The 24,009-nt window shown below is 50.4% G+C and overlaps 1 protein-coding gene across 3 annotated transcripts; it reads left to right on the forward strand.

Moving 5' to 3' along the window:
* The first annotated feature begins 4,541 nt into the window (after nt 1-4,541).
* On the forward strand, nt 4,542-23,090 carry Otub2 (OTU deubiquitinase, ubiquitin aldehyde binding 2). Of its 3 annotated transcripts, none has more exon segments than NM_001401354.1 (7): nt 4,542-4,741; nt 9,558-9,875; nt 16,875-16,970; nt 17,613-17,731; nt 19,601-19,685; nt 20,018-20,212; nt 20,992-23,090. In NM_001401354.1, coding segments are annotated over 7 exon segments (1,023 nt in total). In that variant the 5' UTR covers nt 4,542-4,738; the 3' UTR covers nt 21,199-23,090.
* The last annotated feature ends 919 nt before the right edge of the window (nt 23,091-24,009 follow it).

A 24,009-nucleotide genomic window follows, 5' to 3' on the forward strand; every position in this document is an offset into this window, starting at 1 on the left:
GAGAGAGAGAGAGAAAGGCAAAGAGGAAGGTTACCCTAGGAGGAGAGGCGTGTGTGTGTGTGTGTGTGTGTGTTGTGTGTGTGTGTTGTGTGTGTGTGTGTGTGTGTGTGTGTGTGTTGTTAGAGATATCAACAGCCTCATTCAAGCACACACCACACAGACCTCTTTGGGGTGTCACTGCCATGGGTCGATCCACATGGCTGGTGGAGGACGGGCTTCACTGACTGCTGTGTTATGTTTATGCACACTGGAATGAGTAAGTCTGGGGCCCTTGGAGTCAGCGGGCCAAGCCCGCACTTCTCAAGTGCTTTCACAACTTACAGGCAAGAAGGCAGGTCCAGAGAGGTCTGGCATGTTCAGGCATCAATGCCTGGGGAATGGTGTCATGAATCTGCCTAATGCCACTGCTAACTTGCATAACCACCATATCCTTCTGTCCCTCCAATCAAAGCAGCAGGACCTGTCCCCACAGGAGTTTCAGGTCCCTCCACCTGCAAGTTCAGAAGACTTCACCATCCCACAGTGCAGTGCAGAAAGGCTTCATGGAACAGCCAGACTGTGAAGAATGGTAGCATTGGACAGTGAAACTCTCCACAAGTTGGAAGGTGCTTAGAGTTAACAAGTGAGGGGAAGGTTCTGAACTCCATAAACATCTGCAGAGAAGCTAGGATTCACAAGGGGACAAAAGGGGAGAGGTAAAGAGAGTGGTGGGAATCCCGGAAGAACTGTCTGCCTTGACTAGCTTGAGAAAAAGCAATGGAGAGATCCAGTCATCTGAGCAGCACAGCACAGCCTACAGACTGTGCACACAGAGGTCCAGGGTCCTCACTGGAAACCTCACTGTTTTCTCACCCTGTGAGACCACATCTGTCCACAGATGCCATCCTTGGCTTCTCTCTCCAAAGAGTCACCTGAACCCCAGGTAGAAGGCATACACACACACACACACACACACACACACACACACAGAGAGAGAGAGAGAGAGAGAGAGAGAGAGAGAGAGAGAGAGAGAGAGAGAGAGAGAACCATTGCACAGGGGCCACCATTGAAGGACCATCCCAACAGCTTTTGAGCTGAGTGGAGGATTCTGTAGTAAGAATTCTGGATTCCAGTGTATTTAATAATAGAAATATTACAAGAATGTGTTTTAGTTTTGATCCCAGGTATGGAGATATGGGGCTGCTTTGGATTGTCCACTGACTGAGCAGACTGAGTTGTCCCCTGTTCTGGTGGAGGCATGGTTTTGCCAGCTGCAGATAGTTTCTGTGATTGTGAGACATTTGGAATTGTGGGAATTTTTCAGAGGGTATATAAATACTAGGGCCCATGTGCAGGTTTTGTGCTTGGTGCTTGGTGCTTGGTGGTCATTGGGTGCAGTTTGTTAGTAATTGTATTCAAAGAAGAAAGAAGTCGCATTCAAGGATCACTATCTTCCCCCTTCTATCCTTGTTTCTCTCTTATCTGGTGATGGGGCTGAAATCCCGGTGGGGGGGGATAAAGGGTGGGAAAAGGAAGAACCCACAGAGTTGCAAAGACCAGCTGCAGGTTTCTACAGCTTTTTCTCCTCTAATCTTCTTTCCAGAGTTCAGAAAGAGCCTGCGGTGGTAGGGCAGGGGGTAGTCTACAACTCTCACACTGGTGTGTGGTTTCTCTGCACCAAGTCCAGCTTGGTACTCAGGTTACTAGGACTCAACAAAGTCATGTGCTGTAGATTTGGGCAAGCAAAGTCTGTCTGTCTGTTCTCTCTCTCTCTCTCTCTCTCTCTCTCTCTCTCTCTCTCTCTTCCTTTCTTTCTTTCTTTCTTTCTTTTCATATAAGACAAGAAAGGTCTCTCTGTAGCCTTGGCTGGCTTAGAGCTTTATATATAGACAGGCTTGCCTCGAACTCAAAGAGATCTACCAGCTTTGCCTGGAATCAAAGGTGTGCAATATCGAGCTGGACTGAGCAAGTAATTTGATCTCCCTGTGAGACAGGGGCAGGAATGGAGGTCCAGCAGCCTTCCATGAGCTGGAATGGGGGAAGTGAGTTACAGAATATATGTTGGGGTCTCAGTGTGTCTGATCATGAGTTTCCCACACAAATGACTGTGAATGGTCAGTCGATGTTGCTACCCTGCCCCCCAACCCCAGTCAGACTCCACGGTCCCGACTCAATGTATGGTGCAGCATCAAAGACACAGATGCTGGCTTGAACAAGAACCTAGCTAGGTTGAGGGGGAGGGTAATGGAAGACATGAGGGTGCGAGAAGAGAGCTGTATGTAGGCACCTGGAAGTATTAACACAGATATGCCTTGGCTCTGTAGTAGAGTTGTGCTTGCTAAAGCAATCACAAATTTAAACCATCATAATATAAAGGGTTAGGGAGGCGACTCAGTTGGAAAGATGCTTGCCCCACAAGCATAAGGACCGAGCATTTCCTCAGAGCACACACACACATACACTTACACACACATATATATGCACACACATACACACACATATACATATACACATATATACACACACTTACACACACCCCTACATATACACACATATATGTAGTATATACACATATATGCACACATATACATATACACACATACACACATATACACACATACATATATACACACACATACACACATATATGCACACACATACACACATACATATATACACACATACATATATACACACATATATACACATATATGCACACACATATACACACATACACACATATATATACACATATATGCACACATATACATACACACACTCATATATATGCACACACATATACACACATATATGCACACACATATACACAGATACACACATATGCACACACATATACATATACACACATATATAGGCACACACATATACACACATACATACACACACACACACACACACACACACACACACACAGGCATGGTTGCTTGCTTTTATAATCTTAGCACTAGAGATGAAGAGACAATAGGCTCCCTAAGGCTCTCTGGCCAGCTAGTCTAATGGATTCTGTGAGATCCAGGTTCAAGTAGAGACTCTGTCCCCAAAATAAGGTGGAAGGGCTGGAGTGACAGTTCTGGGTTAAGAGCATGCACTTCCTGCTTTTCCTGAGAATTCAAGTCTGTTCCCAACATGTGTCAGGCAGCTTCTCAGCTGTCTATAATGCAAGCTCCAAGGCATCCTATAGATCCTCTGGCCTCCACGTACCTGCACTCACACACATACCCACATTCAGACATCCACACCCACACATATGCTGCTAAAATTCCTTCCTAGGGATCAGATATGTGCCTACTCCTCCCAAGGTCTCAATGACAAATCAAAGCACAATTCCACAAAAGTTTACTTTGGGGAAACAGTGAGTTTGTTGGGCTTCCTTACAGAGCATAGGTAAGGGATTTGAGACAGGGTTTCACTGTACGGTCCTGACTGTCCTGGAACTTGATCTATCAGTCTGGCTTCAAACTCAGAGTCCAGTCTGTCTCTGCCTCAAATGCTGGGATTAAAGGCTTGTGGTACCACACCCAGCTAATAAGAATAAACCTTAAAAAATAATAAAGTGGAAAGAAATAGGGGAAGACACCTAAGTTTACCTCTGACTTTGGCATATGCAGCACAGGTACACACACACACACACACACACACACCCCATACAATGAAAAAATGCACTATGCTTGCCTCACTCCAAATGTACCAACCATCTTGGCTTTGCACCACAGAATATTGGGGGTGTGTCTATTGTCTTCTTTGGTGGGGCTGACTGAGCCTCAGTTTTCTGAGGTTATGAGAGTCACCTGTCATTAGCTCAGGAAAAGAGCCAAACAGTGTCTATCCAACATTATCGTTTTTTACACCGAAGTGAAGTAGAACCATCTAAGTCCCAGAACCTACTAAAATAGTTATGTGCTATATACAGGAGCCCCACACAGCACTCAAAATAACTCCTTCAGGGGTCAAGGGCTGACAAACAAACCTTTTAATAATATTTCCTCTTTGATGTCCAGTAATTATGAGCTTGTATACAGGGTGACTCACCTACACCTGGTTCAGTATTGTGTTTTCTACACACCCCTACAGCCACAGAGCCACGCTCAACCATCTCGAACGTTCATCCATTCAACAGATATTACCTGAATGCCTGTCTGATTCATGAGTTACAAAGAAGTAAAATATTATTTGTTGCTAGACAGCAGCCGGCAGGTAACTTAAATGTCTGACACTGGGCGCGTATTTCCTAAGCGCGTGTCTTCTGATCTTGAAAGAAATACACTTATGTATGTGAACTCGTTGATTAATTAACGAGGGCCATCTAATCTTCCAGATGCCTTCAATTTGCAGTTTTAGTTAAAAGTCCTTCTGTCTTTGCAAACCTGACCTGCTTTCTGGATTGGGCTAACTCCTTTGCTAGCTAAAAGCACTCTGTGTCTTTAAAAGGAGGGCGGCCTCCTGTCAAACGGGCCCCAAAACATAGGCCGAAGGCGAGTGCAGTCCCACCCACTTTCTGTGACGTCCCGCGTCCGGGCTTCTGATTGCGGGCCTCCGACGTCAATCGCGGGCCGTGCGTCTTGCTGGGACACAGTGGAGGTCTGCGCTCCGGTCTGAGGGGCGGTCGGGTGTATTCTGCACTCACCCCACACCCGCGAGGCCCGCGCCGCCCGACCCAACGGCGGAGCCGCCCAGCGCCTCCCCTGGCACCCGCTCGCTCCTCGCTGGAGCGAGACGTGGCCCGACGGCTCCGGTCACTATGGTCAGTGGTGGCGGGACGGGGAGGGGGCGCCGCCAGGGCGCGTGTGCGTGCGCGCGGTCGGGCGCGAGGCTTTAGCCCTTTCCACCCTCGGGATGGTGAACATCGGAGTGCGCCCGCCGCGCTATCCCTTCGGGGACCCACAGCCAGAAGATCCAGCCCAGGCTGAGCCCTGCTGCCTCGTGGCCACTCTAGGTGGTCCCCAGACACCTCCTTTAAGTCCTGATGCTTATGCCTGACTGGGAAGGAATGGGATACCTCTAGGGTTGTGGTCTCTACTCTTTGTTAAGTAGCACTCGTGTAGACAGCTTGCAGTCCACCCATCACAGACTTAGCCACCACAGACAGACCATACCCCAGCCAGTTGTCCCCAGGGACGAACGATCCGACCACCCGGGCAAGCCTTAATACTCCTTGATGTAAACTCAGTTTCCTAATGGCAACAGGTCTGTAGAGTCAGGACACATGAAGAGGCAGCCCCCGGTTGTGAAAGATGAGTTAGGAGTCCAGGCAAAGTGATTTAGAAGAACTTCCTAACAGAGGAGACCCAAGAAAACCTGGGCTGGTCAAACCCGGTCAAACCCAGGGCTTGGGCAAGTGGGGAAACTGAGGCCAGACAGGGAGAAAAGAAAGCTGGTAGGGATTGTGGTGGTGCAACAGCTAGGACTTGGACCCAAGCCCCTGGTCCAGTGTTCTGTGTTGCATCAGCCTACCCTCCAGGTTGCCATGGGGTCAGGCCTCCTACAGGGGATTGGATATGCTGGTTAGCCTATGTTATTCAACTTCCAGCAAAGGGCTCCAGGGAGCCTGACCATCTAGTGCTACTGGTCAACTTGGGGTCACTTAGTTCTGGGATTGCCTGCTCTTTCTGTTTTGTTTGGTGATGCTGGGTTTTGAACCGTTTTTCATGCATGCTAGATAAGGCTTGACTGCTAAGCTACACTCCAGTCTACTTAAGTCTGGGCTATCCCAATGGTTATTATGAGGAGTTGGGGTGGGGGGTGGCAGGGAGTGCAGGGGTGGGGAGATGGGGGGGGAGGGAGTGGCATGGGTGGTGGTGGTGGTGGTGGATGTGGTTTTCAACTAGGGTGTTTGAAATCCAGAGATTGGGTGGTGCAGGTGCCTGGTTCTTTGTGCTTGCCCCTCCTCCCACATTTGGGTCACTACTTCGGGACACTGTGAGGCTAGGGCCAGAGTCAAACCTGTGCTGGTATGGATAGACAGCCAGGGTATCTTCTTACAAGTCATTCTCCTGCCCTGTGGGGGAGGGGTGCAGTGTGTGTGTGTGTGTGTGTGTGTGTGTATCTCTCTGTGTGTGTCCGTGTGTGTGTGTCTGTGTGTGTGTCTGTGTGTCTGTGTGTGTGTGTGTAACTCAAAACTGGGGACGGACTGTAAGCACTAGTTTCCTGCTTGTTCTTGGTAACCCAAGGGTTTACTTGCTCTGCTGCTCTTGGAAAGCGGCCCAGGTATTTCTGCATTACCTGCCAGAGAATCGGGCTGTTGAAATGACAGTTTTAGCCACGCAGAATGGAGAGAGGATGGAGGATGGAGGAGGCTGTGTAGCTTCTGGCCACCAATGGTGGGTAGCAGATAGCAGACCAGTGCAGTAGGGACTGGGACCCCAACTTGTGTCCCTTACTGAATAGCTGGATCTGACCTGAACCCAGGAGACCAGCAGCTGGGACCCAAAGCAACTTCCCTCTGGGGAGTTTGGGTGCCTTGGAGAGGGAAGGGGAACAGGAGAAGAGAGGAAAGAGAGAGGAGAGGAAAGAGAGAGGAGAGGAAAGAGAGAAGAGAGAGAGATAATAGTTAAAACCCACCAAATAGGACATCTGCCTGGGAGTCACGAGGACAGAACTAGATGCTGTTTACATTGTGTTTATTATACACCCACTGTGTATTCGCCACCTTGTTAAGTCCTGAGGCCCATGGCTCATTTACCTGTAATGTGTTTAATGCGTTTAAATGTTGGCTGAGGTTACATGGCATGGGTGGTAGATGCAGTCTTAGGACTGACAGAATCTTCCTCTGTTTCCATGTCAGTGCCAGACAGAAGCCATGGAGTCCTTGGGAGTCAGGGCTGCAGACAGTGAGGGGCTCACCCTCACTATGTGTGCGTTTGCTCTTGGGGATGAGTGAGTGTGAGTATAGGCAGTCCGGGCACCCGTTCCTGTCTGCCTTCTTCTCTCGTGCATTAAAGAAACCAACGCTGGCATCCCCAGCCTATTTTGGGGCAGTGATAAGAAAGAACGACACCTGCCCTCTCCCGGAGTTCATGCTCTTGGGCTGGGTCACAGCTCCTGAATTACTGAGATGGCCTGAGAGCCCAACAGGGGCCTTGCACAGAGGAGCACGGTACCCTTCACCCGTAGGAAAAAGCTGGTGCTCAAGGTTGTATAGGAACATTCAGGAAGGACTGGCAAAGAGTACATTGCAGGTAGCAGGGAGATTGCCTTGGGACATGGTCAAGTGTGGGCATCCTGGGAAGAGTAAGATTGGGGGAGGCTGGGGGGAGCCCAGGGCAGTGAATCTGGGACAGGGGACAGGATCAGGGCTTTGCATGGGGGGCGGGCTGTTTAGTTTGGGTTGTCTGTACATGAGGGAACTGTTAGCATTTTTGACGAATATGGAATGGTTGCTAGCTCTGTCTGTCTGATGCTGGGTTGTGGGTGGCCAGCTGGAGGGAGAGGGAGGCTCGCTCATTCAGCATGCTTGCCGGTGCTACTGCAACAAAACCCTTCCGTGGGCCAGATCCACAGGGACTGCTTTTCCGATGAGTCTGGAGGCTGAGGTCTCAGGTGAATGTGCAGGGAGGGGCAGAGTCCCTCTGAAGGTGCTTAGGAATGTTCTACCCCCAGCTTCCCCAAGCTTCCCGCAGTAGCCTGCCTTATGACGTTGGAACTCCTCCACAGATGGCTCTCTTCTGTGCGTGTGTTTATAGTCCTCTTTTAATAAGGAAACCAGTCATGGGGCTGGTGGCCTAGCCTGCTCCATTGTGACCTCATCTTAACTAATTATATCACCGATGTCCCTATTCCAAAATTAAAAAAGAAAAATCATTCTGAGGCCCAGAGCTCCGGCTTCAGTAGTTCGGTTTGAAGCACTCGGGATACATTTTTAGAATGCATTCCAACATTCCTGAACATGGAGATCTGGCAGTGACAGATGACCGGCCCCTACCCTTGTGGAGTTGACATGGGAGTGGAGGGGCACACACCAGCCAGTGAGCCCACCTGTCAGATCCTGTCTCGAACGAGCAAGATAAGTAGATAGAATGGTGGGGGAGGGCAGGGAGGCTTCTCTTCTGAGGTGGCATCTCCCAAGCCATGTAAAGAGGCAGAACCTCGAGACAGAAGAAGCAGAAGGAGCAAAGACCCTGAGGTAGAGTGTGTGTCCTGTTGGAGGAACAGGGCAGCTACTGTGACTGGTACACCTAGGTGTACGAGGGCCAGAGGGGAGGTTGCTGTCAAAAATGGAGCAAGCAAGCCGGTGTAGGGCCTAAGAGGTTTCACAATGTCACAGAGTGGGTGACTTGTAATAAGCAGGCATTTATTGGCTTCTGGTTCTGCAGGCAGCTGGGAAGTTCATCAAGGTGCTAGCCTCTGGTGAGGGCCCACATGTCTTCTTGCTGGGTCACAGTATGGTAGGAGGAGAGAGTGGTCTAAGGAAACCCTTCCCTGGCTGTGTTAATCATTTCATGAGAGGGGAGACCCCAGACCTAGTGACCTCTGAAAAACTGTCACAACATCGGCAGCTGAATTACACATTGGTTTGGAGAGAACATTCAAACCATAGCTTTCTACTCATCCCCCCTACACACGCACACACACACACACACACACACACACACACACACACACACACACACACACGGTTTTTTCACATACAAGATGCATCCATTCTATCCCAGGAGTTCTTCAGAGCTGTGGCATAGATGAGCCAGGCAGAGGTGAGACCCTGGCCAGTCTCTGTCCTGCCAGCCAAGGGCCTTTGAGTTCTGAAAATTACCCGCCACCCCAAGCATGATGGTGGGCAGACCTGAGACAGACCCTCCAGTCCCCAGAGTGGGAAGTTGGCCAGAAATAAGGAGTCAGTCATCATATGTGAGTCTGACACCCAATTCAGCAGATCACCTTTCAGAATAATCGTTGAGTCTGCACTGCGTCCTTGCCACTCAGGTGGCTGTTGGAACTGCCCACTCTGGAATTTACTGGGCTCAGCCTGGGCAGCAGTTCTCATCAGCCATACTACATCCCCTTGGGTGTCACCCTAGTGGAGACTGTGTCTGCTTACTCTGGGCCCCAACGCTGTGTACCGCACCCCCACTGTCATTCTGCTGGCCTAGGGCCTGCCCATGTGGACTCTCCACTTGGAGACCACAGCTTTGGCCACTAGAATAGCAGCCCTTCCCAGGGCCTGCCACAGCTGGTCACCCAGGTGGCCTGCCGCCCTGACGTGTGGGAACACTTCAGAGGCTCCCTGGAAAGTGCTCTCTAGGCAAAGCCACCCAATGGATCCATGCCATGCTGGGGGATGGGGGGGTCTTCTACCCCGACTCCCTGAGTGACACCAAGCTCCCTTTTGTGTTATTCCCTTTACCCGGTGGGCCACACCCTTGGTGTAAAGATGCTTTGTCACTCCTTTACTTAGTCAGGCTGTGAGTTTTCCAAAACCTTCGTTTTCTTCACTCATGAACCCCGTCTTTACCCACACCGTGTCTCTCCTCTCACGTTTTACTAGATGAAGTTACAGGAACCCACGCCTTAGGCTTCTGCCACCCAGGTCCTTCATTGTTCTTAAGTTCTGTTTTCCCATGTAGACCTGGGGCAAGGACACCCTGCGGCCACGTTCTTTGACACTTGAGGAGATGGCCCTTCCTTCCAGTCTCCAGGACTTCACTCCCCACTTCCACTTCAGGCTACATCCTCACGGCCTTTTCTGTGCCAGCTCCTGCCGGCGTTCTCGCACAGAATCTTCTGGGAAGACCCCCACTTTACGGTCCGCTCTCCGTCCTGTCTTACCCACACCAAAATCGCCCTTCGTGGTCTGTTCACAGCTTCGAAGGTTGCTCCAGCATCCGCCTGGGAAGTGTCCCGGCTGTAGCCACTCCCCGGCCCCGAAGCCTTCACATCTGCAGGTATTAGCAGGAGCTCCTGCCTCCTACCTATGTCTTAGCCTGGTTGTATTGTGGTAATAGGTTATCAGTGGGCCATTTATACCAAACGGCTTTATCGGGCTCAGATCTTGGGAAGCCCTAAAATGAGGTGCCAGCATCAGGCCCTGGGCTTCCTGCTTCCTTACCGTGAGGGAAGGCAACGCTTGGCAGAAGGGGTTGGGGCTAGGGAAACTGAGCCAACACTGGATACAATTCATGAGCACAATGTTAGTCTGGTCATGAAGGCAGAATGCTGCCTTTTGATACTGTGACACTGGCAGTTAAGCAAACATCTAAACCCAGCAGAGAGTACTGAGGAAAGACCCTGCTTGTTAAGTAGCCTGTGCTGACTGCTCAGAGAGAATGTGGGGCTGATGGGAGAGGAAGCCCCGAGGTCAGTTGGGCAGGGTGCATTGTGCCCTCCTCGTGGGAGAAGGTGAGGGCTCTCAGGCCAGACCCAGGAGCTAGTGGAGCAGGACGAGGCAATGGAAGAGGGCTCCTGGGTTTGGGAGTGCACTCTGGTGGGGGTGCACTCTGGTGGGTGGAGGAGTATCCAAGGGGCTAGAGAAGCCTGGTGGAGACAGATGAGGCCACAGAGTAATGAATCAGAAGGGGCTGTTTGGATGTCTGAGAGGTTGCCAGCTGTTTGAGGCTGGAGTCCTAAGGAGAGGTGAGGCTGGAGGTGGACTGCTCAAAGATGTTACCCAAGTTCACGTTATCTGAGGGAGGCAGAGCCCAGCTTCAGGAGCTCTGAAAACAGTCAGCAAGGAAGATAAGGTGTTGGGGCCCCTACAGAGAAGGGTCATGAAGTATGCTGAGTGATTGTCAGCAAAGATTAGTATATCCCGTTCCCTAGTGACTGTGAATACATTACCACAGGTGGTGTGGTTCAGTTAAGGGGCTGAAGTGGAAGATTACCCTTCCTTATCAAGGATGGCACAGAGAGGTCACCACTAGGGTCCCTACAAGAGGGAGGAAGGGGAAGGGAAGGGGACCCTGGAAAGAAAGGTTACAAGGTGCAAGGGGGGCTATCCATCAGGGAAGCTAGACAGCCTTTAGTGTGGATTTATTTGTGTGTGTGTCGGGGTGTGTGTGTGGTGCAGGCATGCACGGAGTATGTGTGGAGGTCAGAGGGCAACTTTCAGGAATCAGTTCTCTCCTTCCACCGCATAGGTCCCAAGGATGGAAGCCAGGCAGTGCCTAGGAAGCCTTTAGGAACTGAGAAAAGCAGCCTGCATTGCCAGAGCCCAGGAGGCCTTGAAAGCACAGCCTGTCCATAGCTGGCCTTAGATGGAGGAGACTGAATTCTGACTTCCAGTTGCAAAGAAGCCAAATGGTGATGTTCTGTGACACCACAGTTGTCCCCAGGTGTTGGAGCAGGAATGGGTCCTCCAGGGAGATAGGTCTCCCTGCACCCATGGCTTCAGTGATCTTTGAATTAAGTCACCTCATTAATAATGGACGTTTGAACACTCCACATGTGTATTCATATATACACACATATGAAGATCCATATATGAATATTCATATATACAAATATATGTTCATATATGTACACATGCATATGTGTATATATATATATATGTATATATATGGAAAGAGAGAGAGGACAGAGAGAGGTTTGGTTATGTGTGTGGTGTATCCCTGTGTATGTATATGTTCGTGATAGAGGATTGTACCAACCTGTGCACACGAATGTGGAGGCCAGACATTGACATCAGATACCTTCCTCTATTTTTCTTTAAAAAAAAAATAACATATGCATGGATGTGTAGTGTGCATATGAACCTGCTTCATAAGTGCCTGGGCACATGTGTATGTGGATTTGCATGCACGTATGTGTTCTTGCACACAGATGCCGGAAAGCTGACACTGGGTGTTTTCCTCGATCCCTGCTTACTTAGACAGGGTCTCTCACTGAGCCTGGAGTTTGTCGATTCTAGGGTAGCCAGCTTGCTGCAGGGATCCTGCCTCTGCCTCCTGAGGGCTGAGATTGCAGGTAGCTGCCACGTGTCAGTCGGGGGGACCTGAACTCTTGTCGTCCTGAGTAGCAAGTGCCTTGCTCACTGAGGCCTCTCCCCAACTCCTGATTTCTGAGATGGGGTCTCCCCACTGAACCCGAAGCTCGCTTGCTGGCTGGACTGGGCAAGTCATCCGTCCTGTCACCGTCTCTACGTCTTCCTGCCAGTGCTGAGGCACAGGAGCACGGCGGATGCAGGTTACACAACTGCTGTGTTACAGAATTCGGGGCCTCATGCTTACGCGGTGAATTCTTTACCCATTCCATATCTTCCCAGTCCCCAAGTAGGCACTTCAAAGCGCACTCCTTCTAGTGCCTGTGGGGACTCCGGGTGAGCAGGTAGGGCCAGGGTTCAACTCTGGGTGGCCTCTGGCAAGGAGGCGACCTTCCTAAAGGAGAGGTTGAGGCTCTGAACCTGCTTGGTATTTCCCAGGTACCTGAGGTCAGGCTGGGTGGTGAGCAGTGATGTTGGGGCCTGGCTGGTGAGTCAAACCCTGTTCAACCTGCCCAGAGAAAGATGGCCCGCCTGCTGGGTCTGGGATGTGGGCATGCTCAGATGCACAGCAGAATGGCTGGCAGAGAGGGGTGTGAGCTGAGGCCTGGCCATGGGTTTGGTCTGTGAAACACACCTCTCCCCTCCACTGCTAAATCAGTTGCCCAGGTGCCTGGGCATCTGGTGTCCCTCCAAGTGTACTTGGTGCTGCCTGCCCAGCTCAATTAATCATCCTCTATTTGCAAGCCAGCAATTAAAGAGCCGGTGTCTTTGCTGTGGCCTGGTGAGGTCTGACAGGACAGTCAGGCATGACCTGTCTGTGTTCCTTGGCTCCAGAACAACCTGGAAGTCTTGAGCCAGGGCTTTAAAAGCAAACACTAATTAATGTTAGCCAAGGTCACAACCCAGAGCATCGTTCCAGATGTCACGGACCAGTGGACTGATACTGCTCCTAGCTTCTTCCTGGATCTTGAGGCTAGTGTCACCCAGGAATGCCGGTGTGCGTTTGGGTGGGGACTCGGGTGTTTCAGGGACTTCCAGTGCCAGGGTGGAAACCAGCCTGTCACTAGAGTGTCCACAAATACACTTGGAGGGACACCAGATGCTAACCCCAAGATCCATCTACCTTCCTTACTCCCTCCCTCTCCTCTACCCTTCCCTTGAGGTAGTCTTGCAGTGTAGCCTATACTAGCCTCAATTTCACCATCCCCCTGCCTCAGCCTCCTGGGCAATAGGATTACAGGCTATGGTCACCATAGCCAGCTAGGGCCAGTTTTTAAATAGTATCCAGTAAAGTTGTGTGTGTGTGTGTGTGTGTGTGTGTGTGTGTGTATGACATAGTGATATATACATATATATATGTATATATGTGTGTGTGTGTGTGTGTAAATTTAAAACATATAACAACTCCATTTTTAAAAACATTTGGAAAATACATCTTATCTGTAGCACAGAGGTGGATTCCAAAGATAGGGAGGGGAGAAGAGGGAGGTACCTAAGGCAGCAGAGCCATGGGCATAAAAATGGCTGAAATGGTATGTTTCGAGTTACGTACATTTTACCACCATGCTCTTTAAAGACATACATTTCAAAAGAAACGCCACATGGACCTTGAAGGTCGGGGCACGAGCGAAGGGCAGGGTGTTGGGGACACAACGCAGCTTAGGGACACATGAGATACACTTGGGACACACTCTGAGATTGAGAAGAGCGCGGCTCAACAGCTCGCAGCCAGTCCTGATGCTGTTTTTCTGTGTGACTGCAGATAGCTACAGAGAATCTGCCCATGGCAGCAAGCTTCCCTACTCCACCGGGCAGATACAGGCCCTGGTGTAGTGCCTCGCCCCTCAGGACTCCTCTCTGAGGATGAGTGGAGTTCCTCTTCCCCTGCTCCCTGATGCCTACTCAGAAACGGTCAAGTAAATATGGCTGCTGGCTGGGCATCCTTCTGTGTCCCCTATACCCCTGGCATCTTTATTGCTGGTGTTTGTTTGGGGCCAGGATTGAGTGCAGGTTCACCAGATACAGTCGGGGCGTCGTGCTCTGTAGCCTGTTGTTGGAAAACCCCATGCACTGTTCTAAGTCATCCACCTGTAAAAATACTTCTATAAACGGTCATGAAGCGGATAGCAAGACATGAATGAATTAACAAGGGAGCAAGAAGGCGTTTGGTTGAGCAGAACATGTGGCCACTTGCCAGGCAAGGGGCCCATGGGTTACCTTGCCATGCACACAGGGTGTGGAGAGGGCTGTTCAGAACGATACCGCCCCATGGGGATTTGTGTCTTCAACACAGTGTTAGCAGACTTAACCACACACCAGCAGCTGTGTGTTATATAAATGATGTCACACTTCCATCATTCTGAACAATATATATATAGTTATATATATAGCTATATGTATAGTTATTATTAATATATTAAATATATTCTATACATAATTATTTTACATATATATTTAAATATATGAATGTATGTTTATATATACATGTGTCTATATTCTAAACATACATACACATCTATGAAGTCAACAAAGTTATCTTGGCCTAAGGTTTTTCTAAACCTGCAAATGGAATGGAGCCTATCCAAGCTATGAGCCTGAGGTCTGTGAAACTCTGAAAGGGAGACAACTAGGAAATGGGAAGGAAGAACATAAGGAAGAAGTTGGTACCTTCTTGGCACGGGTAGAAGGCTCAAAGCAGGTGGAGGAGGGGCTGTCTCCCCCTCTGGCAGTGGGCCCTGCTCTCCTGTCTTTGTTTGCCTTGCAGAGCTAGGAATGAACCCAGGGCCTTGCACATGCCAGAGCAGCTCACCCACTGTTCAGCCACACCCTCAGCCTGCTGATACCTTTCAATGGCTGTGCCCGGAGTCACTTGAGAACTGTCCCTTGACACTCTGCAGTAAGCATCACACACTGTCCAGGCTCTTGGACACACTGAACTCCCATCAGGAAGTGGGGTGGGGTGGGTTGAACAGTGTCTCTTGGGGTGCTGCAGAAGCGAGAAGTTGGACCCAGCCTCTGGATTAGAAGGCCACACACTGCCCCGGATAGGACAGTTCTTTGTGCTGTAGCAGCTGAGTCCTTTGAGAACTCTGGCATCTGGGCTGTGTGCATACCCAGCAGTTTGGTGTGTCTGAACTTCACAGGGACCTGCAGGAATCACTTCCTAGCTCACACAACCTGACCTTGGCGGTGGGTATAATAATCGCCACCTCATAAGAGTGTTATGATAATTGAGATAATGGGGCCATGTGAACCTCTGCTCCCGATCTTGGCACACAGTAGTGCCCAGTGATGGCACCCATCACCCATGTCACACATTGATTGGGCTTAGAGTAGCAGCAGATCATCGAACCATCCTCCCTATGTTGGCTTTCAACCTCTGGTCACAGAGTGGCTGCTGTAAGGTAGACATTGCATCAGCATCTCTGCTCTTTCATCCCAAACCAAAAGCTTTCCCAGAAGCCCCAGCAGGCTTTGTTATGGGCCTAGAATACGCCAATTTGGGTAATTAGTTTGTCAGCTTGTCCCAAGGATCCCCTGTACCTACCAATCCTTTGAGAGCTGGGATCAGAAGCAGGTTCCTCATCTAGCCTGAATACGTACTCTGGGGATCTGAACTCTGATCCTCACACTTAAAAGACAAGTGGTGTATTTACAGAGTCCTGTCCTCAGCCACAGAAACCTTATTTTAAGCTGGAAAATCCTTTATATGAGTCAAAAAGCACTTAAAGAGCAATCTCTCTCTCTCTCTCTCTCTCTCTCTCTCTCTCTCTCTCTCTCTCTCTCTCTCTCTCTCTGTGTGTGTGTGTGTGTGTGTGTGTGTGTGTGTGTGTGTGTGTGTGTACAAACCACTTACACGGTTAGAAGACAGCTTGTGAGAGTTGGTTCTCCCTTTCCCCGATGTGGGATCCTGGATCAGCCTCAGGTGGTCAGGCTTGTTAGCAATCTGAGACATCTCACCAGCCCTGGAATGTTTGTTTGTTTGTTTGTTTGTTTGTTTGTTTGTTTGTTTTGAGACAGGGCTTCTCTATGTAGCCCTGACTGTCCTGGAACTTGCTTTGTAGATCAGGCTGGCCTTGAACTCAGAGATCCGCTTACCTCTGCCTCCTGAGTGCTGGGATTAAAGGTGTGTGCCACCACCGCCCTGCAGCCCGACACTTTGAGGTTTGCTCTGAGGAGAGCACCATTCCTGGTGGCTGGTGGTGAGGGTACATGGCCAGTTGGCTGAGCCCCAGCCCTGAGCACTCTCACCCCAAGCTTAGTAAAGGAGCAGAGGTGGGGAGGTGACTACCACTCCTCCATCCATGGCATCCTCTGTCGTCTCCCACCTGCTTTTGTAAGGACTTAAGAGACCATGGCTCAGACTTGGTTCTGGCCTTGATTCAGAGCTGGGTTACACTGGTAGGCAATATGGGAAGATGTCCTCAATGCCTCAGCCCTTGTGTAAACTCAGATTGTTACCCTTTCCCTGAACCCTCACACACACACCCCCAGTGCCACACAGGGTCACCCCATAGCTAACCTTCACCCTGTGGTATCACTGGCTTTTGTGTAGGGATGGGAATACCCCTGTATTGCCAGCATGTGGTGATGTTAGGCTTGGCACAGGCTGCATGTTAAGGAACTGGGGGACTCGGGTGAGTAAAGAAAAGAATGAATGAATGAATGAATGAATGAATGAATGAATGAAGAGGCAGGAGCATACTCCAGCATAGAGATTTATTAAGTCTGAGGTATTAAATATATTGAAATGAACCGGTTAGTAAGCTATAAGGTTAGTTCTTTGTAGCCAGGTTACCTCATGCTGGTGCCAGTCCTTATTGTCCTGGTCAAAGGCTTACACTTCCCTTGAGAGAACAGGTCATGTTCTAGATTGTGTACCCCGTTGGTTGTTCAGAGGCCATCAGCTCCGTGAGCGCTGCAGGTGTCTTTGAAGCCAGCTCAGCATCTCTTCTTTCTCTTTCAGAGTGAAACATCTTTCAACCTAATATCAGAAAAATGTGACATTCTATCTATTCTTCGGGATCATCCTGAAAACAGGATTTACCAGAGGAAAATCCAGGTGGGGCAGAGGGCAGAGGGGCCAAGAGCCTAAACAAAGAGGGCTGGGGTCGGGAGTAGAGAAGGGGGCAGCTTCTGGTCAGCGTGGAGTTTGGGCCAGGTTCCTGTGCAAACTGAAACACACTTAGACCATTCTGACATTGTGCATTTGCCTCAGAAAGCCTCTCTTTGTGGGAACACCACACATTTTAAAGCTGAGCACCAGTGTAGCACTGGATTCACTTGCTTGACTCCTCTCTGGTGTGGTCCGGCACTCCCCACACCCCTGAGAAACCTTTAGAGAACTGCCGAGGTTGCCTAGTGTTCTGCAGCCTCCCTATCACCCACCCCACTCAACTGCCAGCTTCCTCCAGGAAGCCTTCCCTGACTGCCAGAGTCTGGTATGTTTGTCTCTGGCCCAGGACACCCCAATCATGTCCTCAATCTCTGTCACCATCATCTAATTCTGTGGTACCTCCCCCAACTGGAGGCTGGCTGGTGCCCAGGAACTGACATCCTCTGTGTCTGACACCGCAGTGTATTTGTGTATCTGTGGGATGGATGAGGGTGGGAACCCTGGTGGGAGGGAGCTGTGGCCAGGCCAGTGACTGACCCACACCAGTGTTGCTGCTGCTGAGGTCCATGTGTCCTCCTCTCCCCTTAGGAACTCAGCAAAAGATTCACCTCAATCCGAAAGACCAAAGGAGACGGGAACTGCTTCTACAGGGCCTTGGGCTATTCCTACCTGGAGTCTTTGCTGGGCAAGGGCAGAGAGATCCTCAAGTGAGTGGGGCCTGTGTAGACTCTTCTGCTTCTCTGTTAGAGCCGGCTTGTGTAGCAGGGGAGCTGAGAGCTGGCCACTGTGCCAGTGTTGATGGCAGCCCAGAGGCTCAGGAAGGTGTCTGTATCTGTTTGACACTTCCTCCAGCATTGCCTGAAGGCTTGGTTCACCAACACTGGGTGGGCACTTGGTATTTACTGCATTTACTGCACAATGACAAACAGACGTGGTGGCACTCAGTCAAACCCTGTTTTAAACACCAACACAAGAAAGAGGAGGAGGTAGAGAGAAGGAAGGAGAAGAGAAAGAAAAGGAAGAGGGAGAAGAGGAAAAGGAAGAAAGAAAGAGAGAGACGGGGGGGGGGAGAGAGAGAGAGAGAGAGAGAGAGAGAGAGAGAGAGGAAGGAGGAGGAGCAGGAGGAGGAGAAGGAGGAAGAGGAGGAGGAAAAAGAAAAGAAGAAAAGAAGAGAAAGAAAAAGAATACAAAAGGAGGAAGCTTGTCCCTGCTGGCCTTGGTCATGTTCGTGTGTGTGTGTGTGTGTGTGTGTGTGTGTGTGTGTGTGTGTGTGTGTGTGTGTGTGTGTGTGTGACAGAGCACACTGTGGTGTGTGCAGAGAGACCAGCAGATAACTTTAGGAATCTTCTCTTCCCTTCCACTGCATGGAGGGGCAGCCACATTACCAAGCCCTCTTGCTGGCCCTTGACCCCGATAGAGAGTGGGGACAGCCCAGTGCCAGGCTGGTCCTGAGGTTCACGAAGAGCTGCTTGGTGGCCAGGTCAGGTGTCTCACCACGCTCGTGAGGGCCCCGTGGCCTGTGTCAGGATGGGCCTTGTATTGCAGGGATGTGGATTAACAGTCATGAAGCTGGGGTTGAGAGCAGGGAGGCCTGACAGGATAGGTGAGCTGGTATTAGGACGGATTACTGGATTACTGGCTACCCCACAGAAGCAGCCAGCAGCAGAGATCTGAGGGACAGAAGCACATGCTGGGGCCCATGGCACTCCCACCTCAGGTGTGTAACATTCCCTGGCCACTTAGAAGCATAGTGAGTACTAAACAGGAAATTGGGCTCTGAGTATTATTTTCAAAATTACATTTACTTATTGTATGAGTGTTTGCCTGCATGTGTGTATGTGTCCTCGGTGCCAGAAGAGGGCATTTGATCTTCTGGAACTGGAATTACAGATGGTTGTGAACTCGTGCTTGGAATCAAACTTGGATCCTCTGCAAGAACAAGTGTTCCTTAACAATGAGCCATCTCCATCTGGTTTTCAGTATGATTTAGTTCCTTGTACTGGGGTTTTAGTAAGGGATGCTAAATCCCGGCAGGTAAAAGTCTTTGAAATAACAGTTCATTAGTTTAAAGTAGTCCACACACTGGCAGCTCTCAAAGAGGGGTATCCTGAGGCCCTAACAGGCCCTGCCCAGGTAAAGCACAAATGGGGGTTGGCTGTGGATGGACTGCCAACCTGGGCTGAAGATGAGGGAGACACTTCCCAGTGAGCAGTGTCATGGGCAGAGGCCAGCAAACTTGTGACGTGGGAGGAGTGTTGTCACTCTGGAGGTCCACAGGGATAAGGAAGAAGCTTTTGAAAGGGAATTGTCGGGGTTGGGGATTTAGCTCAGTGGTAGAACGCTTGCCTAGGAAGCGCAAGGCCCTGGGTTCAGTCCCCAGCTCCAAAAAAAAAAAAAAAAAGGGAATTGTCATATCTGGGGGAGAATGTTGTGACTGCCCCAGTTTCATCTGAGAAATGGGAAGGCAGCACATGTGGAAGTGCTTCTGAGATGCTGGTGTAGACTTGGCAGTTGCCCCGTCACAGCAGCATGCACCCTGTGTTTCCCCTGTGACCATCAGGTCTCCTTCCCTCCAGGTTCAAAGAGCGTGTGCTACAGACCCCAAACGACCTTTTGGCTGCTGGCTTTGAGGAACATAAGTTCAGAAACTTCTTTAATGCTGTGAGTTCCCCTGGGTCACACTGGCTGAGGACCAAGGCCCTCCACATGGGCAGAGCAGATGGGACAGCTGTGCGGTTGGGGCTGGGACAGGGCAGGGTCATTTTCTACTTATGGGGATATATGAATACAGGGGACCTCAGTTCGGAGGACTGTCAGCCTCCTGCCCTTCTGAATGTATGGTGGAAGGGGACTCAACTCCATACCAGGGCCCTAGATGTACCTCTGGGCTTCAACACCAATACTCACTTGCAGTCTCAAAATGAGGGGTCCTGTGGGGTGTTGGAGGCAGGTGCTAGCCGGGTCTGCCCTGATGGCGGCGGGGTGATGTGAAGTTTTACAGTGTGGTAGAGCTGGTAGAGAAGGACAGCTCAGTGTCCAGCCTGCTGAAGGTGTTCAACGACCAGAGCTCCTCGGATCGAATAGTGCAGTTCTTACGCCTCCTCACATCAGCCTTCATCAGGAACCGAGCTGACTTCTTCCGACATTTCATCGATGAGGAGATGGACATCAAAGACTTCTGCACTCACGTAGGTCCCTAGGGGTCCTCCTTGGCGATGTACCTCCCATCCTGGGCTTTGCTTGTCTGTCCCTTACACACTCCAGGTCCACTGTCTCTGCCCACAAGAACACCCTTACAATGCCAGTTAGCAAGGTGAGCCCACTGGAGACATCTTCCTTGATTGGCCTGAGCTCTGGCTGTGTGTAATCCCAAGGAATCTCTGGGATCGCTCGACTTATGCTGCTGCATGCACAGTAACAGTTCCTGTCACATTTGTCTTAGGATGGGCTCTTGTTTCAGATGTAATGTTTATCTGAAGGAGTGGTCCCCATGTTAGGAAATGGACAATTTTCATATGGCTATCTGGATTTTTTGTCTTAATTGGGAGGTACTGGGCCCTAACTTAAATGGCGGTTTCCATAGGCACACGAGCAGCCACCGTCTGTGGGATGCACACACTGGCCTGCCACAGTCTCTGCCTCTCTGTTGTTTATGCAGCATCAGGACTCACACCAGGCTCAGCCTCTGCAGGCTTACGCTTGGAAGCCTCTGACACCAGGGTCCTTTTAGTCCTAAGTTTTTGATGCCAGCCTGAAAGATTTCTCTTGCACACTCTGTCAAGGGTCTGGAATAAAAATGGTTTCGCTTCATTTTCTGCAACCCCAGTAGTGTCTGGCTGTGTTGCTGCCGTGACAGGTGGGCATCACCACCCTTGCACAGAAGGGGTGACAGTGATGCTGGGAGCAAGGGCTGCACGTGCCCCCTTGCCCTGGCCTCCCTCCTGAGTATTTTCTTTTGGCTTTCTAGGAAGTAGAGCCCATGGCCATGGAGTGTGACCATGTGCAGATCACAGCCCTGTCGCAGGCCCTCAACATCGCTCTGCAGGTGGAGTATGTGGATGAGATGGACACAGCTCTGAACCACCACGTGTTCCCCGAGGCTGCCACCCCTTCCGTTTATCTGCTCTATAAAACATCCCACTACAACATCCTTTATGCAGCTGAAAAACACTGATTATTAGGCCATGCCAGAGCCTGTCATCTAATGGACTGCACTCTGAATGGAACATTTCTGCCTTGGCAACTTTTTAAGTGATTTAGACAACTAAAAAACATATAGCCTTTTGGGTAAAGCCACTGAACTGAGACCTGTGCCCACTATGGACTGTGATGACTTAATAGGAATTTTAGTATTTATTTTGATAGATATATAATGCCTGCTAACTCTGGACCAGAAGGCCAGAAACCCTGTCTCTGTACCCATTTACTTCAAGAACCTCGTTGGACCTATTTATCTGGCAGAGGTTCCTGACAGTGCTGATATGCTGCTGTGTGAAAATGGGGATATCGGGCTTGTCCTCACCCAGGGCAGTGGCCCTCATAGGGAAGACAAGCTTAGGCCAGCTGTCGTGTTGAGGTGACTTACCAGACCTATGAAGAGTCCAGCCCGGCTATGTGGATGGGTCATGGCGAACTGTCTGAATGTGAGGGTGTGTATACTTTCGTTCATGGTGGTATACTTGCCTATCCACTGAAGGAGAGAGAAAAAAGACTTACCACCGTCCAGAGAAGGACATTAGCCTTCAGCATGACGCTCCAGTTGTGAGGTCCTCTACCTCAGGACCAGAACTCCTGACTCTGGAGGACAGGCCCTTCAGGGTTCTGTCAACCCCAGCTGAATAAGGCTTGCTGAGGACAATGGCTTGTGCCTAATTCAGTGGGTCCATGTCTGGGACCAAAGGGCTATGGCTACCCATCCTCCCCAGTGAATTCTAGGAGTAGGGCCTAGGTGATCGGCTGGGTATGTGCAGCACAGAACCTAGAAGGGCTGAGGACAGGTTTCCCAAGGATCTCTGGTTTTGTCCAGGCCAGCTTCATAGGCAGCTGGGCAGGGAAGGACAAACAAGCCATAGACATGGGCAGCAGGGATGTTTCCTCCTGTGTGTGTACCCCTTAATAGCCCCTTGCCTTGCCTTGCTGCCCGAAGACCTTTAGGAGTCCACCTGAGGACCCACCCAGCTGTTGCTAGCCACACCCTCCTATGTAGGACAACCATGGGACAACCTTTCCTTGGTTACAGGGCTTCCCTCCTGCTGCACTCTGCAGGAATTAGACAATTGGTGCTACTGTGAGGGTCTGCTGACAGCCTGCACACAGGGCTGGGCGCAGGATCTTGACCTGAGTCTACACAGCTTAGACACCTGTCCTTTTGTTCGAGGAAAGCTGAAAGCACCTAGATGTTTGTGCAGTGTGGGACCTCTGCCAACATTTAGACCCAAAGGCTCCAGCTAAGTGAGTCTATCGCTGGCACAGGAGTGTAAATCTGCCCTTCATCTTTTGATGTGTTCAGTGTCGCAGTCTGATGTGGGTACCTCTGATAGGTACCCTACAAAGGTGGGCACCTATCCCCATGACTGTCTTCAGCCATTAGTCTCCACTTCCATTAATCTCCACTTCCAGGCTTAATGGTGTGAGCACAGGAAACCTGACTGATGGATGCGAGTTCCAATGGGTCTGGGGACAGGGGATGGGCTTGGGAAAACGCTAAAACCTGGCTGAGCATAGCAAGGCTAGGTTACAGCACAAGTCTGCCAGCTCTTGGTAGAGGAGGCAGGGGAGCGCAGGTGCTGAGTTCATCCTCGAAATGCTTCCAATTCCTCCTCTCCCAGAGCAGCCAGTGGGGCAGCGCAGAGTGGGGCACCTGCTCTCCGCCCTCTGAGAGCAGACGGAAGTGCTGGCACCAGCTGCCCACGTTCAACTGTGTGATCTTGGCCAAACCCTTTCAGCTCTGAAGCAAAGAAGCATGGCACCTGCAAGTGAACCGGGTCTAAGGGCTTGGGTTCAGTGAGCTTCCCTTAAGTGAAAGCATCTTCCTACCATTAAAACTGTTTCTATGAACAACTTTCAGTCTGGCTTCTTCATGTTGGGTAACTGGTTATGTAAGACCACCACCATCTTCCCACAGGCCACTCATGAGTAGACTAGTCCTTCATTTAAAAGTAGACTTGGTGAGCTATGCACACTTGACCAGAGCCTCATCATACTAGAGGGCACAGATGGGGTCTGAACAGTGACCCCATTTTCTGCTTATCAACTCAGCTGGCACCCGAGCCTGGCAACCCAGATCCCCAGAACCAGGTGAGGGTGGCAGGGGAGACTAATTATTTCCATGTTTGAGCAGCCTCCGTCCTCCCTCACATACCATATTAAGTTAAAAGGGGCGGGGGTGGGGGTTGGCGATACGGATAACCAGTGAGAGTGCCTAGCAATGAGGCACAGAGGGTTAGAAAGTATCTTAATGCCAGGACCTCAATCAGCAGTGACACCAGAATCCAAGCCTCATGGCCACCTCCCAACCTTGCTGAGAGTTGAGGGACACCGTATTTCTTAGCTATTAAGATATCCAGGCATGCCTGAGTATTGTATTTAAGTCCACAGGAATCCTCAAAGCAAACATCGGAAGCAGGCCCATGAACCTGTCTCAAAGTCCAGGCCGAACGGAGCTTCTCCCAGGCATAAGTGAGTTACACAGCCAGACTGACCATGAGCTGGGCAGCATGGGTGGCTGTTCCTGCACTGTATGTACACTAGCACCATGTGCACACTAGGCCCCAGTGTAAGACTGGAGGCCTCTGGTTCTGAAGCTCTGGAGCAATCGTGGCCAGCACTGTGAGGCAGGGAGTCCAGAACAGACAGAGAATCTGTTATACAAAAGACCACATGGATTCATGTCCAGGAGCTTGGGCCAAATCCCTGCAGATCTGTGAGTTGAGGGCGGTCAACAAGATGTTCCCTGTCCATCTTCCAGGACAGCTTAGGTAAGCTG

This window comes from Rattus norvegicus, chromosome 6 (genome assembly GCF_021556685.1).
Source record: "Rattus norvegicus strain SHRSP/BbbUtx chromosome 6, alternate assembly SHRSP_T2T, whole genome shotgun sequence".
NCBI classification, from domain to species: domain Eukaryota; kingdom Metazoa; phylum Chordata; class Mammalia; order Rodentia; family Muridae; genus Rattus; species Rattus norvegicus.